Source organism: Bos javanicus, chromosome X (assembly GCF_032452875.1).
Source record: "Bos javanicus breed banteng chromosome X, ARS-OSU_banteng_1.0, whole genome shotgun sequence".
Lineage (NCBI taxonomy): Eukaryota > Metazoa > Chordata > Mammalia > Artiodactyla > Bovidae > Bos > Bos javanicus.
Window position 1 is genome coordinate 107650069 of NC_083897.1, and position 16224 is coordinate 107666292.

At 39.6% G+C, this 16224-nt stretch overlaps 1 protein-coding gene across 1 annotated transcript in view; it reads right to left on the bottom strand.

The window, feature by feature from the left end:
• Positions 1–16224, bottom strand: part of SYTL5 (synaptotagmin like 5) — a 142821-nt gene that overhangs the window by 83545 nt on the left and 43052 nt on the right. The window contains exon 3 of the mRNA XM_061410450.1: positions 8640–8849. Coding sequence (XP_061266434.1) covers positions 8640–8849 — 210 coding nt within the window. The remainder of the gene's footprint in view (positions 1–8639; positions 8850–16224) is intronic.

Genomic DNA, 16224 nt, shown 5'->3' on the forward strand with positions numbered 1-16224 from the left:
CAGACTCTGCAATTAGTAGGTCAGTCATTTGTTAAAATCCCTTTTCCTTTCATCACTTGAAATAACAAACCTCACCTTGGCAGAGTTTGGTGGGAAAAGAACTCGGTGGAAAAACAAACAGATTTTGATATTATTCAATCCAACTGTACTAACACACATTCTGAATTCTTGGTGTGCTTATTTCCACTATTTATAAGCCAGAAAATCAATCACCTCTCTTATCTAATTGGTATATATTTTGAGACCTTGTAGGACTATTAGTATTATCCAGGAATAAATGTGATCCCAAAACAGATCCACTCTCTCAAAGACAAAGGCTTCAATTTTGAAATTAGCTTAAACCATGATCTGATTAAGGTAATCTTGAATATTTACAGGCCCTATCCAATTTCCTTGCTAGAAAAAAAAAGTATATTCTCAATTGATACATATTATTAAACAGAGTCTCACTAAGCTTTCAGTTCAGTTCAGTTCAGTTCAGTCGCTCAGTCGTGTCTGACTCTTTGCGACCCCATGAATCACAGCACGCCAGGCCTCCCTGTCCATCACCAACTCCCGGAGTTCACTCAGACTCAAGTCCATCAAGTCAGTGATGCCATCCAGCCATCTCATCCTCTGTCGTCCCCTTCTCCTCCTGCCCCCAATCCCTCCCAGCATCAGAGTCTTTTCCAATGAGTCAACTCCTCGCATGAGGTGGCCAAAGTACTGGAGTTTCAGCTTTACAGTTTTTCAAACATGGTTGACCCTTGAATAACATGGGTATGAACTGCTCAGTTCCACTTACACATGAAATTTTACTATCCATGATTAGTTGAATTCAAGGATATGAAAATAGTTATGGAAAGGGTAACTAAGTAGTAAGTCTAAGTGAAATAATGACTATAAAATAACAATATTTTGTGGGATTAATTATGTTATAGACTGAACGTACCCCTTCCATAATAATTCATATATTGAAATGTAACCCCCAGTGCAATGGTTATTTGGATGGAGTCTTTGGGAAGTGATCACTCCCTTTATAAAAAGATTCTCCAGAGAGTTCCTTTGTCTCTTCTGCCCTCTTCTGCCAGGTGAGGACACAGTGGGAAGACAGCTGGCTATGAACCAGGAAGCACACCCTCACCAGACAACAAATCTCCCAGAACCCTGATCTCCAGGACAGTGAAAAATATATTTCTGTTGTTTAAGAGCCATCTAGTCTATTACATTCTGTTACAGCCACCTAAATAGACTAAGACAAATCATACATACATACATAAATACATATATGTATATACACACACACTCAGCTATGTGTGTATATGTGTGTGCATAGATATAGATATACAAATATTTAAAATATACAATAGCACTAGGATGGGAGTAAAGGCAATCAAAGTGTTTTTAAGTCCTGATATTGTCTTAGAAGTACCAAAACTATTAATTAATACTATATGTTAACAAGTCAAGGATGTATGCTGTAATCTCTAGAGTAATCATTAGATGAGTAGTAAAAAATGTATAAATATTAGAGGAGATAAACAGAAAAATATTGCAACAACCTAAATGAAGGCAAATTAGTAAAGATAAAAGAACAGAATAGATGGGACCAAAAAAAGAATAAGTAAAAGGGTGGTAAATTTTAAATAAAATATATGGGTTATGTTATTACTATAAATGGGACAAATATCCTAATTAAATGACAACTGTCAGCCTAGATTTAAAATATGCACACATGATAATATTCCACTTATAAGAGACATATGGCAAATATAAGGAAAGAAAAAAAGTTGCAAGTAAAGGATAAAGAGGATTCCCCAGGCATATGCCAACCAAAAGAAAGCAACTGAGGCCATACTAATTATAAAGTAAACTTTAAAAGGAAAAAATCATAACTAGAGATAAGAAGAGAGTTTTCATAATTATAAAGGTTTCTGTACAACTATAAAATCTCACAATTCTAAATACTTAAGCAATCAAGACTCTAAATTCAACATACACAAAGCAAATATTATCAAGTTAAAAAGGAAAATAGAAAATCCACAATCATTATTGAGAGACATTAGTATATATATTTCCCTCAATATCACATAGAATATATAGATTAAAAAATCAGTAGAGATATGGAAGATTTGGACAACACAATTAACAAATATCATTAAAAGACAAAACTAAGATATTCAAATCAATACTGCAGAATGCATTTTTTCAAGGAAATTGGAACATTTAACAAAATTGAAGATTTTCTGGGCTGAATTTCAAAGAATGAAATCATATAGAGTATGTCCTCTGACCAAAGTGAAATAAAGCTAATTTCAATATCAAAAAGATGTCAAAAATCCCCATGAAGTTAGATATCAAAAGACAATTGTAAATAACTCATAGTTGGGGAAAAAAAAGGTGACAGAAATTAGAAAACAGAATGAAACCAATATCATAAAAAATAATGGATATGAAAATGTGTGAGATGCAGCTAAAGCAGTGCAAACAGGGAAATTCATATCCTTAAATGTATATGTTAGAAAAGGACAAAGGATGGAAAAAATGTAGTATCTAAACATATGAATCAAAACACTATTAATGAAAAATTCTAAAAAAGTAAAAGAACAAGAAATGAATAAAATTGAAAACAAATATGCAATACAGAAAGAAAAAAAGATGTCAAGTGTTAGAAAAGAAGACACACTTGTGCAAAAATAAAATTTGAATGGTGCCACAGGAATTATTTTAATTAATAAGTGGGTTTAACAAGATTTCCAAATACAAAGTTAGACTACCCAAATCAACTGCATTTCTCCATATCAACGACAATTAGAAAATAAAAAAAATATTTAAGGATACTATTTATAATAACACAAAAATCAAATACTTGGATTAAATCTAATGATATGTAAGGTGTATCAGGAAAATTATTATATGAAATATTACTAAAAGAAATTAAAGGTAAATGAATGAAAGGGCCCATAGTGTTTGTGGGTCAAAAGACTAAATATTGAAAGACATTAATTCTCTCCATAACTTTCTGTAGATGTAATGTAGTCCCTATAAAAACGCTAGTAGGACCTGTTTTCTGGAAAGCTGATTCTAAATGTATTTGAAAATACCAGAGACCAATAATAGCCAGGGCATTTTGAACAAAAACAGCAAAGTGGCAAGCCCACTGGATATAAAGTTTTATAAAGCTACACTGAATTAAAATAATGTGTCATTGGTACATTACACATGTAATAGAGTAGTCAGAAATGAAACTTGATTTGTGAAGGTGACACTGTAGAGAAATGAAAAAATGGTCCTTTCAATAAATGTTGCTGGATCAAATGGATATTCATATCAAAATATAAAAATGAATCTGTAACTCACAACACATGCAAAAATCAGTTCCAAGTAGATTGTAAGTCTAAAAAGGTAATACAATAACACTTACAGGAGATCACACGGAAGAATATTTTCATCAACTTTTACAAAAAGCTTTTTTTTTTCTGTTAGGATACAGAAAGAAAAAAACCCACTAATCTCATACAGGAAAAGATGAACAAATTGAGTTACTAAAAAATTAGAGATTTCTGTTCTTCAATACACCACTGAGAGAATGAAAAGGAACATCAGAAGTTGGGGGAAAAATATCTGAAACACAAGGAACCAACATGGTTTGTACACAGAATATATAAAGAACCCCTTCACACTAGTCAGTAAAAGGCTGATAACCTAACAGAAAAAAGGCAAGAGACCTGAACCAGCACTTCACAGAAAAGGACGTTCAAATGGTCAGTCAACATATGAAGATATCCTCATTCTCATTGGTAATAAAGAAAAATGCAGTTAATCTGCTACACACCCAACAAAATTATAAAAATAGAAAAACAAAAAAACACTGTTGTAAAAATATAAAGTAACAACACTCATGTATTGCTAGTGAAAGGATAAGTTGGCACAACCACTTTGGAAAACAAATTGGCATCGTGGGGCTTCCCAGGTGGCACAATGGTAAAGAATCCACCTGCTAAGGTAGGAGACATGGGTTTGATCCCTGATCTGGGAAAATCCCCTGGATGAGGCCCTGGTAACCCACTCCAGTATTCTTGCCTGGGAAATCCCATGGACAGAGAAGCCTGGAGGGCTACAGTCCACAGGGTCACAAAGAGTCAGATATAACTTAGCTACTAAACAACAACTGAAATGAAACACATGCATAAATTATATGACCCAGAAATTTTACTATGTACATATTCAATGGAAATACATACACATATGTACCAAGAGACAAGTGCAAGAATATTTATAAGAGGTGAAAGCTAGAAACATCCCAAATATACATCAATGATAGAATGGTATATGAATTCTTATATAGTTATAAATACAGTGTTAACAAAACACTATAGTGAAAATGAGTGAAATGAGTATACAAGTGAAAATGAGTAGACATCTGCCAAATGCAACAAAAATGGATGTCTCACAAACATAATGTTGACTGAAAGTAGTTATGAACAAATACATACATCCTGTATGAGTCAATTTAAAGTAAAAAATTTATTTTTTTTTATATTTTAAGTATAAAATGAACAATTTAAACAATTAAAATCAATTTAAAGCATAAAATCAATTTAAAGTATAAAAAAGTCAAAGTTAACCTATGGTCTTAGCAGGATAATATTTATCATTGGAGAATAAAAAGGGACTAGTGATTGGGAGGAGGAAGAAGAAAAGCTTCTGGGGTATCAGTAGCATTTCTATTTCGTTGCCTGAATGGTAGTTACACAGAAACTGTGATAATTTGCAAAGCTGTACATCAGTGCTTCTCAAAGACATTTGCTCTTTATGGGACATGTGGCAATGTTGGCAGGAATCTGTCATTGTCACCACTGAAAAAGGGAGGAGTGCTACCAGTGTCTCCTGGGCAGAAGCCATGAACACTGCTAAACATCTTATAGTACCTAGGACAGCCCCTCCCTCCCCCACAAAGAACCATATTGCCAAGAATTTCAGTGATGCTGAAATCGAGAAACCCTGTTGTACCCTTGTCATTTATGTCCTTTTGTGTAAGTTAACTCTAGTTAAAAACAAAAGCCATGTGCATTATGTTTTCATTAAAAAAAAAAAAAGGGGGGGTGCTAGTCTCTTTCCAAGTTTTCCTCTTCTGATTTGTTGTCCGCAGCAGTGGTCAGTAAGAGTGGAGAGGGATAAATGCTCCTGCAAAATTATATAGAGGCAAAACTATAACTGAGGAAATTCTGTCCATTATTTCCTCTGTAAGTCATTATTTGACTATACCGTAATAGTCGCTCAGTCGTGTTTGACTCTTTGCGATCCCATGGACTATAGCCCGCCAGGGTCCTCTGTCCATGGGATTCTCCAGGCAAGAATACTGCAGTGGGTTGCCATTTCCTTCTCCAATTTGACAATACTGGAAGAGCCTTTATATCCAACTCTGAAATGTGAAGTAAAGGGGAGCAGAGTTGGAAAGACCCATTATTTCACACTGAGAAAAACTTTCTGAGAAGAGTTCAGGGTCTAAAATAGTGAGTTTTACATTATGCACTTGAGTCACAGATATATCATGCTCCTTTTAAATAGAAAGCAAAGTGCATTACTGATACTTTTTCTGTACACATATATGGAGAAATATCCCAAGTAAACAATTTGATTTCATGGGAAAGACAGGAAGATATACTGAATTATTTTTGCACCTTGATTTGCAGATTACTAAACCCAGTTACCAGCAAATTTGGAAAACTCAGCAGTGGCCACAGGACTGGAAAAGGTAAGTTTTCATTCCAATTCCAATAAAAGGCAATGTCAAAGAATGTTCAAAATCAGATCAGATCAGATCAGATCAGTCGCTCAGTCGTGTCTGACTCTTTGTGACCCCATGAATCACAGCACGCCAGGCCTCCCTGTCCATCACCAACTCCCGGCGTTCACTGAGACTCACGTCCATCGAGTCAGTGATGCCATCCAGCCATCTCATCCTCTGTCGTCCCCTTCTCCTCCTGCCCCCAATCCCTCCCAGCATCAGAGTCTTCCAATGAGTCAACTCTTTGCATGAGGTGGCCAAAGTACTGGAGTTTCAGCTTTAACATCATTCCTTCCAAAGAAATCCCAGGGCTGATCTCTTTCAGAATGGACTGGTTGGATCTCCTTGCAGTCCAAGGGACTCTCAAGAGTCTTCTCCAACACCACAGTTCAAAAGCGTCAATTCTTTGGCGCTCAGCCTTCTTCACAGTCCAACTCTCACATCCATACATGACCACAGGAAAAACCATAGCCTTGACTAGACAAACCTTTGTTGGCAAAGTAATGTCTCTGCTTTTGAATATGCTATCTAGGTTGGTCATAACTTTCCTTCCAAGGAATAAGTGTCTTTTAATTTCATGGCTGCAGTCACCATCTGCAGTGATTTTGGAGCCCAGAAAAATAAAGTCTGACACTGTTTCCCCATCTATTTGCCATGAAGTGATGGGACCAGATGCCATGATCTTTGTTTTCTGAATGTTGAGCTTTAAGCCAACTTTTCACTCTCCACTTTCACTTTCATCAAGAGGCTTTTTACTTCCTCTTCACTTTCTGCCATAAAGGTGGTGTCATCTGCATATCTGAGGTTATTGATATTTCTCCTGGCAATCTTGATTCCAGCTTGTGTTTCTTCCAGTCCAGCATTTCTCATAATGTACTCTGCATATAAGTTAAATAAACAGGATGACAATATACAGCCTTGACGAACTCCTTTTCCTATTTGGAACCAGTCTGTTGTTCCATGTCCAGTTCTGACTGTTGCTTCCTGACCTGCATACAAATTTCTCAAGAGGCAGATCAGGTGGTCTGGTATTCCCATCTCTTTCAGAATTTTCCACAGTTTATTGTGATCCACACAGTCAAAGGCTTTGGCATAGTCGATAAAGCAGAAATACTACCGCACAATTGCACTCATCTCACACGCTAGTAAAGTAATGTTCAAAATTCTCCAAGCCAGGCTTCAGCAATACATGAACTGTGAACTTCCAGATGTTCAAGCTGGTTTTAGAAAAGGCAGAGGAACCAGAAATCAAATTGCCAACATCCTCTGGATCATCAAAAAGCAAGAAAGTTCCAGAAAAACATCCATTTCTGCTATATTGACTATGCCAAAGCCTTTGACTGTGTGGATCACAATAAACTGTGGAAAATTCTGAAAGAGATGGGAATACCAGACCACCTGCCCTGCCTCTTGAGAAACCTGTATGCAGATCAGGAAGCAACAGTTAGAACTGGACATGGAACAACAGACTGGTTCCAAATAGGAAAAGAAGTTCGTTAAGGCTGTATATTGTCACCCTGCTTATTTAACTTATATGTGGAATACATCATGAGAAACGCTGGGCTGGAGGAAGCACAAGCTGGAATCAAGATTGCTGGGAGAAATATCAATAACCTTAGATATGCAGATGACACCACTCTTATGGCAGAAAGTGAAGAGGAAATAAAGAGCCTCTTGATGAAAGTGAAAGAGAAGAGTGAAAAAGTTGGCTTAAAGCTCAGCATTCAGAAAACTAAGATCATGGCATCTGGTCCCATCACTTCATGGCAAATAGATGGGGAAACAGTGGAAACAGTGGCTGACTTTATTTTGGGGGGCTCCAAAATCACTGAAGATGGTGACTGCAGCCATGAAATTAAAAGACACTTACTCCTTGGAAGGAAAGTTATGACCAACCTACATAGCATATTAAAAAGCAAAGACATTACTTTGCCAACAAAGGTCCATCTAGTCAAGGCTATGGTTTTTCCAGTGGTCATGTATGGATGTGAGAGCTGGACTGTGAAGAAAACTGAGCACCAAAGAATTGACGCTTTTGAACTGTGGTGTTGGAGAAGACTCTTGAGAGTCCCTTGGACTGCAAGGAGATCCAACCAGTCCATCCTAAAGGAGATCAGTCCTGGGTGTTCATTGGAAGGACTGATGCTGAAGCTGAAACTCCAATACTTTGGCCACCTCATGCAAAGAGTTGATTCATTGGAAAAGACCCTGATGCTGGGAGGGATTGGGGGCAAGAGGAGAAGGGGACGACAGAGGATGAGATGGCTGGATCGCATCATTGACTCGATGGACATTAGTTTGAGTACACTCCGGGAGTTGGTGATGGACAGGGAAGCCTGGCATGCCGTGATTCATGGGGTCGCAAAAAGTAGGACATGACTGAGCGACTGAACTGAACCCCAGTTTTGGACTTCTCAGGCTGCACTAGTGGTAAAGAACCCGCCTGCCAATGCAGAAGATGCAGGTTCAATCCCTGGGTTTGGAAGATCCCCTGGAAGAGGGCACAGCAACCCACTCCAGTATTCTTGCCTGGAAAATTCCATGGGGCCATAAAAAGTCAGACAGGACTGAGCACACACACCCTAAGAAGCTGGGTGGAGCCAAGTGTGGCTCTAAGAAAGCCTGAGGGTGGTGTTCAGATGCGGGAAGAGACCACATTCTGTGAGGCTTCAAACTGTATAATGTTTCTGTCTCAGACACACACAAATACACATCACACCCTGCCAAAGCACTACTGAACTTCTAGTGGGGCTATACTTTCAATTCTATTCGCTATCGCTACCTTTTATGTATTCTTCCTCCTTGCTTTCCCCTTCCCCAACTCTTCAGTCATCAAAACTGACTTTGCACACAAAGGCAAGAAACTCACGCGACTCTCGCACAGATGGTGCACCGCCAGCTGCCATCAAGGCCTGAGACCCGGCACTGGCTGCACACTCTGAGGGAGCAGGCCTGGCACGGGTCTCCCCGATCGAATATCAAGCCCAGGTTTCTCTGACAGTGGGCACAGACCCTGGTGGTCTCCTGTTGAGTCTTCCCACTTCTGCGTTTTGCTTCCAAGAGTTCATTCTTCAGCTTCCTGGAAGGAGACGGAAAAAAGTCACTTACAAAAGAGGAGCAGAGCTATCTATATCTAAGGGATGTGTTCACTGGGGAGACTATTTGAAAGGATCAAGGAGTTACATTCAAGTGACTTTCAAAAATCCATAATTTCTTCCTCCAGAATCAATAATCCTTTGATCTCATTAGTGGAAAAGTATGTTTGTGTCTTACTCTTGGATTTTGAAATCTTATCCAGGCACTTCTATTTGCTATTAGTATTTATTTACATTCTATGCTAACTTCTCCAGGGTGTCTTTGATACCATAACAAGGGAGCACAATGCTATGTTGTCTCCTTGCCTAGATATGAGGCTAGAGTGTGAAATCAAACTTGGCATCATGAGTGCTTTCTTTAAGTCAGGGGTCCCCAACCTTCAGGATCTAATGCTCGATTATCTGAGGTAGAGCTGATATAATAATAATTGAATTAACTGCACAATGGGCTTTCCTGGTGGCTCAGATGGTAAAGAATCTGCCTGCAATGCAGGAGACCTGGGTTCCATCCCTGGGTTGGAAGATCCCCTGGAGAAGGGTACAGCAACCCACTCCAGTATTCTTACCTGGAGAATTCCATGGACAGAGGAGACCGGCAGACTGTCCATGGGGTCACACAGAGTCAGAAACAACTGAGCGACTAACACTTTCACTTTAAGTGCACAATAAATGTAATATGCTGGAATCATCCCCAAAGCACCCCACACCAGGCCCATGTAAAAAGTGTCTTCCACGAAATTAGTCCCTGATACCAAAAAGGTTTGGGATTGCTGCCTTAAATGAGCCAATGTGAACTTTGCTACAAAGACATTGCCCATCATTGAATATCAAACAATTGCCACTAACCCATGGGCTTTGCTGTTAGATATACATTTGTTTGAATCCTGGGTCCATCATGAATTACCTATTCAAACGTAAACAATGATTTACCGACTCAACTTCAGTCTCTTCATTTCAAAAACAGGAGTAATAATATTCCAAAGTGACCATTTTTAAGACTAAGTAAGAAAATATATGGGAAGATACCAGCTTGTTTCCTGCCACACAAGTACTAAATAAATGCTATTTCTATGCCCCTCCTTTTACTATATGACATGATCTATTTACGTACGCTTTAGAAAATAGCTATTCAAAAGGAAGACTACTCAGTCATTAAAAAGGATAATGCCATTTGTAGCAACATGGATGGACCTAGAGATTATACTGAGTTAAATAAGTCAGAAAGAAAAAGACAAATACCACTTAAAGGTGGAATCTAAAATATGATGCAAATGAATTTACTTACGAAACAGAAACAAACTAATAGACAGAAAACAAACAGATGGTTACCAAAAGGAAAAGGGTATGGGGGAGGGACAAATTAGGAGTGTGGTGTGAACAGACAGAAACTATTATATATAAAATAAACAATAAGGTCCTACTATATAATATTCAATATCCTGTAGTAATCCATAATTGAAAAGAAAACAAAGTTCTCCCTTTCTTGTCCAATTGAGTACAAATGACAAGAATACACAACACATGTTTTCTACTCCCTGATTTAGAACTTACAAAGCATCCTTATGTCTTTTTTTTCATGAACAACCGGCTCCTGAAATTGGGTGTAAGAAAAGCTCCACACAATTTACTTTAAAAAACCTGTAAAAGCTACAACTTTTAAAATGAGATGAATTCTCATTTGAAAACTCCAATTGTATTATTTGGAAAATAACAACAGACCTTTCTAGGTGGTGCAGTGGTAAAGAACCTGTCTGACAATGCAGGAAACTCAAGAAGACACAGATTTGAACCCTGGGTCGGAAAGATATGCTAGAACAGGAAATGGCAACCCACTCCAGTATTCTTGCTTGGAAAATCCCATGGAGAGAGAAGCCTGGCAGTCCAAGGGGTTTCAAAGAGTCAGATATGACTGAGTGCACACATGCGTGCATGCGCACGTGCACACACACACACACACACACACACACAAACCTTTAAACACATCAGGGCACAGGAGAAATAAAACACTGCCTAGTCATAATCTGTAACACTTAATGCAACAATCATAAAGAAAAAAATGATCAAAATGAGTGAAACAAAGAATAATCGTAGACTGCAGTCCTATCCCAGTAGGATAGTGGGCCAAAGAATAAGAAATTGAGAACATGGGGTATTCCAGGATACTCCAGAGACAACAAAAATAAATAAATAAATTTTATGATCACGTGCCTGAAGTTTAACTACTTGGTTGCTCCTTAAACTAGAGCTTGAGACCATTTGGAGAAGTTATGGCCATAAAGTCAAATATTTAGATTGCATTTTTCTTTGTGTTCTATTCACAGGCCTTCATTTAGCAATCAGCGTTCACTTAGCTCCCAGTTCCAAAGTCTGAAAAGACGTGGGCCACCACAGGAAGGACACAGAGAACCAAGAATTTCAAGGTCCAAACACATCAGTTGGGAATTCCTAAGACAACCAGCATTAACTGTCCCACATATTCTGAGAGGAACCTCTGAGACTGTGGGGAAACCTGGGAAGAATTCCACAGGCAGCACAAAATATTAAGCATGTCGAATGAAAAAAAATGGATAACCTAAAAATTGAGAACTGTTTTATTCGGCAGACTTGCTGAGGACTGAAGCCTGGGAGGCCGCTGCTCAGCTATAGCTCTGAGGGACTGCTGAGAAGAGAGGAGCCAGGATACACAGGAGTTTTGCAACAAGGAGTAGGAACATCAAAAATTACTGACAAGTAAGGAAAACCAACCAGAAGCTCAAGATAATGAATTTAGCCCTTTTCTGTGTATGGGAAGGGGCAAGAGTCTGGGCTCATGGAAATCATTCCTTTGACTTGAAACTCAGTTATTTAGGGCCAGTATCCTGTTCTTTCCCATCCTGAGTCCCCTCAGGGTGGCTGCAGTGACTTGATGGTTGCAAGATCCCTTTGTTTGTTGATACGGCAGGCAACCTTTTTCACTCACAAGCGGCTTACAGATTTTTCAAATCTTTGAGAAACTGACCTAATTCAATCATTAGTGGGTTGCCATTTCTTTCTCCAGGCGATCTTCCCAACCCAGGGATCAAACCCATGTCTCACTGCACTGGCAGGTGAATTCTTTACCGCTAAGCCACCAGGGAAACCCAATTCAATCATACCTAGGATAATTTCACCTTAACTGGACACAAGCATTTCTCAAGAAGAGGAGAAAGGGTAATGAGAGAGTAGAGGGTAAAGGGACAGTTGTTGTAGTCAGGAAAAGAAACTGTGCAACTGGTAACACTGTATAAAGTAGAAAGGGAAGTGCAGGGAGCTAGAAGAGAGGAAGAGGACGGACGATTTCTCTTTCCTCTGCTTCACTGGCCACCACTCACAAAGCAAGGTCGATCTCATTTGGTTCCTGCACTCCTGGCCCAGTCTCAGGAAGGTATCTGAGGAAGATGGGTTTCTGGGCTGTAAGCACAGAATCTGTTCATCTTTCTTATCCACACAAGTTAGAAATGTTTCTGGTTCCAAATAACAGGCTTAAATATTTGGTGTAATTTTTCTCCCACAAGGGTTTCCGTTGTGGCTCAGAACGGTAAAGAATCTGCCTGCAATGCAGAAGGCCTAGGTTTGATCACTGGGTCAGGAAGATCCTCTGGAGAAAGGAATGGCTACCTATTCCAGTATTCTTGCCTAGAGAATTCCATGGACAGAGGAGCCTGGCAGGCTACAGTCCATAGGGTCACAAAGAGTAGGACACGACTGAGCGATTAACACTTTCACTTTATTCCCCACATACAAGAAATCCAGAATTAGCCACTTGCTTGTATTAGTTCAACTGAAAAGTCAGGTCATTAAAGAATCATTTCATTCTGATGACCCCCTATCTTCAAAGTATGGCTCATCATTCTTATGCAAAATGGTTAGGCAGCTTCAGTAGTGCATCAGCAGAGTTTAAGGCGGAAAGAATAGGGATGGAGTGTCAGTTATACCTGTATCTTACAGTTATCAGATCAGATCAGCCGCTCAGTCGTGTCTGACTCTTTGCGACCCCATGAATCGCAGCACGCCAGGCCTCCCTGTCCATCACCAAATCCTGGAGTTCACTCACACTCATGTCCATCGAGTCAGTGATGCCATCCAGCCATCTCATCCTCTGTCATCCCCTTCTCCTCTTGCCCCCAATCCCTCCCAGCATCAGAGTCTTTTCCAATGAGTCAACTCTTCGCATGAGGTGGCTAAAGTACTGGAGTTTCAGCTTTAGCATCATTCCTTCCAAAGAAATCCCAGGGCTGATCTCCTTCAGAATGGACTGGTTGGATCTCCTTGCAGTCCAAGGGACTCTCGAGAGTCTTCTCCAACACCACAATTCAAAGGCATCAATTCTTCGGCGCTCAGCCTTCTTCACAGTCCAACTCTCACATCCATACATGACCACAGGAAAAACCATAGCCTTGAGTAGACGAACCTTTGTTGGCAAAGTAATGTCTCTGCTTTTGAATATGCTATCTAGGTTGGTCATAACTTTCCTTCCAAGGAGTAAGTGTCTTTTAATTTCATGGCTGCAGTCACCATCTGCAGTGATTTTGGAGCCCAGAAAAATTAAGTCTGACACTGTTTCCACTGTTTCCCCATCTATTTCCCATGAAGTGGTGGGACCGGATGCCATGATCTTCATTTTCTGAATGTTGAGCTTTAAGCCAACTTTTTCACTCTCCACTTTCACTTTCATCAAGAGGCTTTTTACTTCCTCTTCACTTTCTGCCATAAAGGTGGTGTCATCTGCATATCTGAGGTTATTGATATTTCTCCCGGCAATCTTGACTCCAGCTTGTGTTTCTTCCAGTCCAGCATTTCTCATGATGTACTCTGCATATAAGTTAAATAAACAGGGTGGCAATATACAGCCTTGACGAACTCCTTTTCCTATTTGGAACCAGTCTGTTGTTCCATGTCCAGTTCTAACTGTTGCTTCCTGACCTGCATACAAATTTCTCAAGAGGCAGATCAGCTGGTCTGGTATTCCCATCTCTTTCAGAATTTTCCACAGTTTATTGTGACCTGTATCTAAACAGAAAAGCAAAAGTTGATGTAGAAGTCCTCCAATGAAGATAGGTTCACTTGACCAGACAGTGTCACAGCATCACCATTAGCTGAAAGAGAGGCTGGGTAGGTGGAACAAGTTGGAACTGTAGATACTGCCCTCTCGACATTGGATGTGGTCAAGTGACTCCCGCTGGTACATGAACTGTGATATGTGACTCCAGGTAAAAACTTTAAGAGCAAATCACCAAGTTACCACAAACCCTCTTCTTCCCATGAAGGATGGCAATGTCCCAAATAGTGTCTGCCTTGTAAGTGTGAGTCCTGGTCTGAAGATGCCATGAAGTAGAGACCCTAGCCACACAGTTATGGACATGGAACATCAGAGAGAAATAAACCTTCATTGTTTTAAACCAGTAAGAATTTGGAATTGTTCTTAAAGCATCACTTAGCCTACCCTGAATGATAAACATACAGCCTAAGAACTTCCCTGGTGGTGCAGGGGGTAAGGAATCTGCCTGCCAATGCGGGAGAGATGGGTTTGAACCCTGGTCCATGAAGATTCCACATGCCATGTAGCAACCAAGCCTCTGTGCACAATCACTGAAGCTTGTACACTCCAGGCCCCTTCAGCAGCAACTACTGAGCCCGAGAGCTGCAACTAGAGAAAGCCCACACAAATGTAAGGAAGACCCAGCACAGACAAAAGTAAATAAATAAATAATTTTTTTAAAAATAAGCCTAGTTTCTTCATCTGGCTAGCTTTCATATATTCTTTTATTGTAGCTTTACTGCTGCTTACCCAGAGTGGCTTTCTCTGATTACCGAATCTACTGCAGATTCCTGTCTTATTCTCATTCAGAGAACTGTGTTCTTTCTCTCCACAGAACTTAGCATATTTCTTAGTTGTACTTTTTTTTTTTTTTTTTTACTGGTTTCATGTTTGTCCTGCGAACTCCTCTGAAATTTCCATGAGGGCAAGACTGCATCTGTTTTGTTCAGTTTTTCATTTTATAGCATCTAAGCAGTGTCAGGAACATAATAGTGATCATTTAATCGAATGAAAAAAAGAGAGCATAAGCAAAAGCTGGTGAGTGACAGAGAAAGAAGACAAGAAGAAGGGAGAAAGGAAGGCAACGGGGTGGGAGGGAGGAAATCTCAGGCATACTAGGTATTACTGGGCATTCCACTTAATCTCTCCAGGTCTCAGTATTTTGACTTCAAAATGAAGATACTTATTCCTTTCCTATCTTCCTCAAGGGTGGTTGTGAGAGCCAGAGGCAGTTAAGTATGGTAATATGTTTGGGGAATTATAGAGGACTTTACAATGTGAAGCCATTATTTTTTTTTTTAGTTGTAATTTTATTTATTTTTTATTTTTAATTTTACAATATTGTATTGGTTTTGCCACATATCGAAATGAATCCACCACAGGCATACATGCGTTCCCCATCCCGAACCCTCCTCTCTCCCCCCTCCCCATACCATCCCTCTGGGTCGTCCCATTGCACCAGCCCCAAGCATCCAGTATTGTGCATCGAACTCGGACTGGTGGCTCATTTCATATATGATATTATACATATTTCAATGCCATTCTCCCAAATCATCCCACCCTCTCCCTCTCCCACAGAGTCCAAAAGTCTGTTCTATACATCAGTGTCTCTTTTGCTGTCTCGTACACATGGTTTATTGTTACTATCTTTCTAAATTCCATATATATGCCTTAGTATACTGTATTGGTGTTTTTCTTTCTGGCTTACTTCACTCTGTATAATAGGCTCCAGTTTCATCCACCTCATTAGAACTGATTCAAATGTATTCTTTTCAATGGCTGAGTAATACTCCATTGTGTATATGTACCACAGCTTTCTTATCCATTCATCTGCTGATGGGCATCTAGGTTGCTTCCGTGTCCTGGCTATTATAAACAGTGCTGCGATGAACATTGAGGTGCGATGAACATTGAGGTACACGTGTCTCTTTCAATTCTGGTTTCCTCAGTGTGTATGCCCAGCAGTGGGATTGCTGGGTCATATGGCAGTTCTAGTTCCAGTTTTTTAAGGAATCTCCACACCGTTCTCCATAGTGGCTGTACTAGTTTGCATTCCCACCAACAGTGTAAGAGGGTTCCCTTTTCTCCACACCCTCTCCAGCATTTATTGCTTGTAGACTTTTGGATCGCAGCCATTCTGACTGGCGTGAAATGGTACCTCATAGTGGTTTTGATTTGCATTTCTCTGATAATGAGTGACGATGAGCATCTTTTCATGTGTTTGTTAGCCATCTGTATGTCTTCTTTGGAGAAATGTCTATTTAGTTCTTTGGCCCATTTTTTGATTGGGTCATTTATTTTTC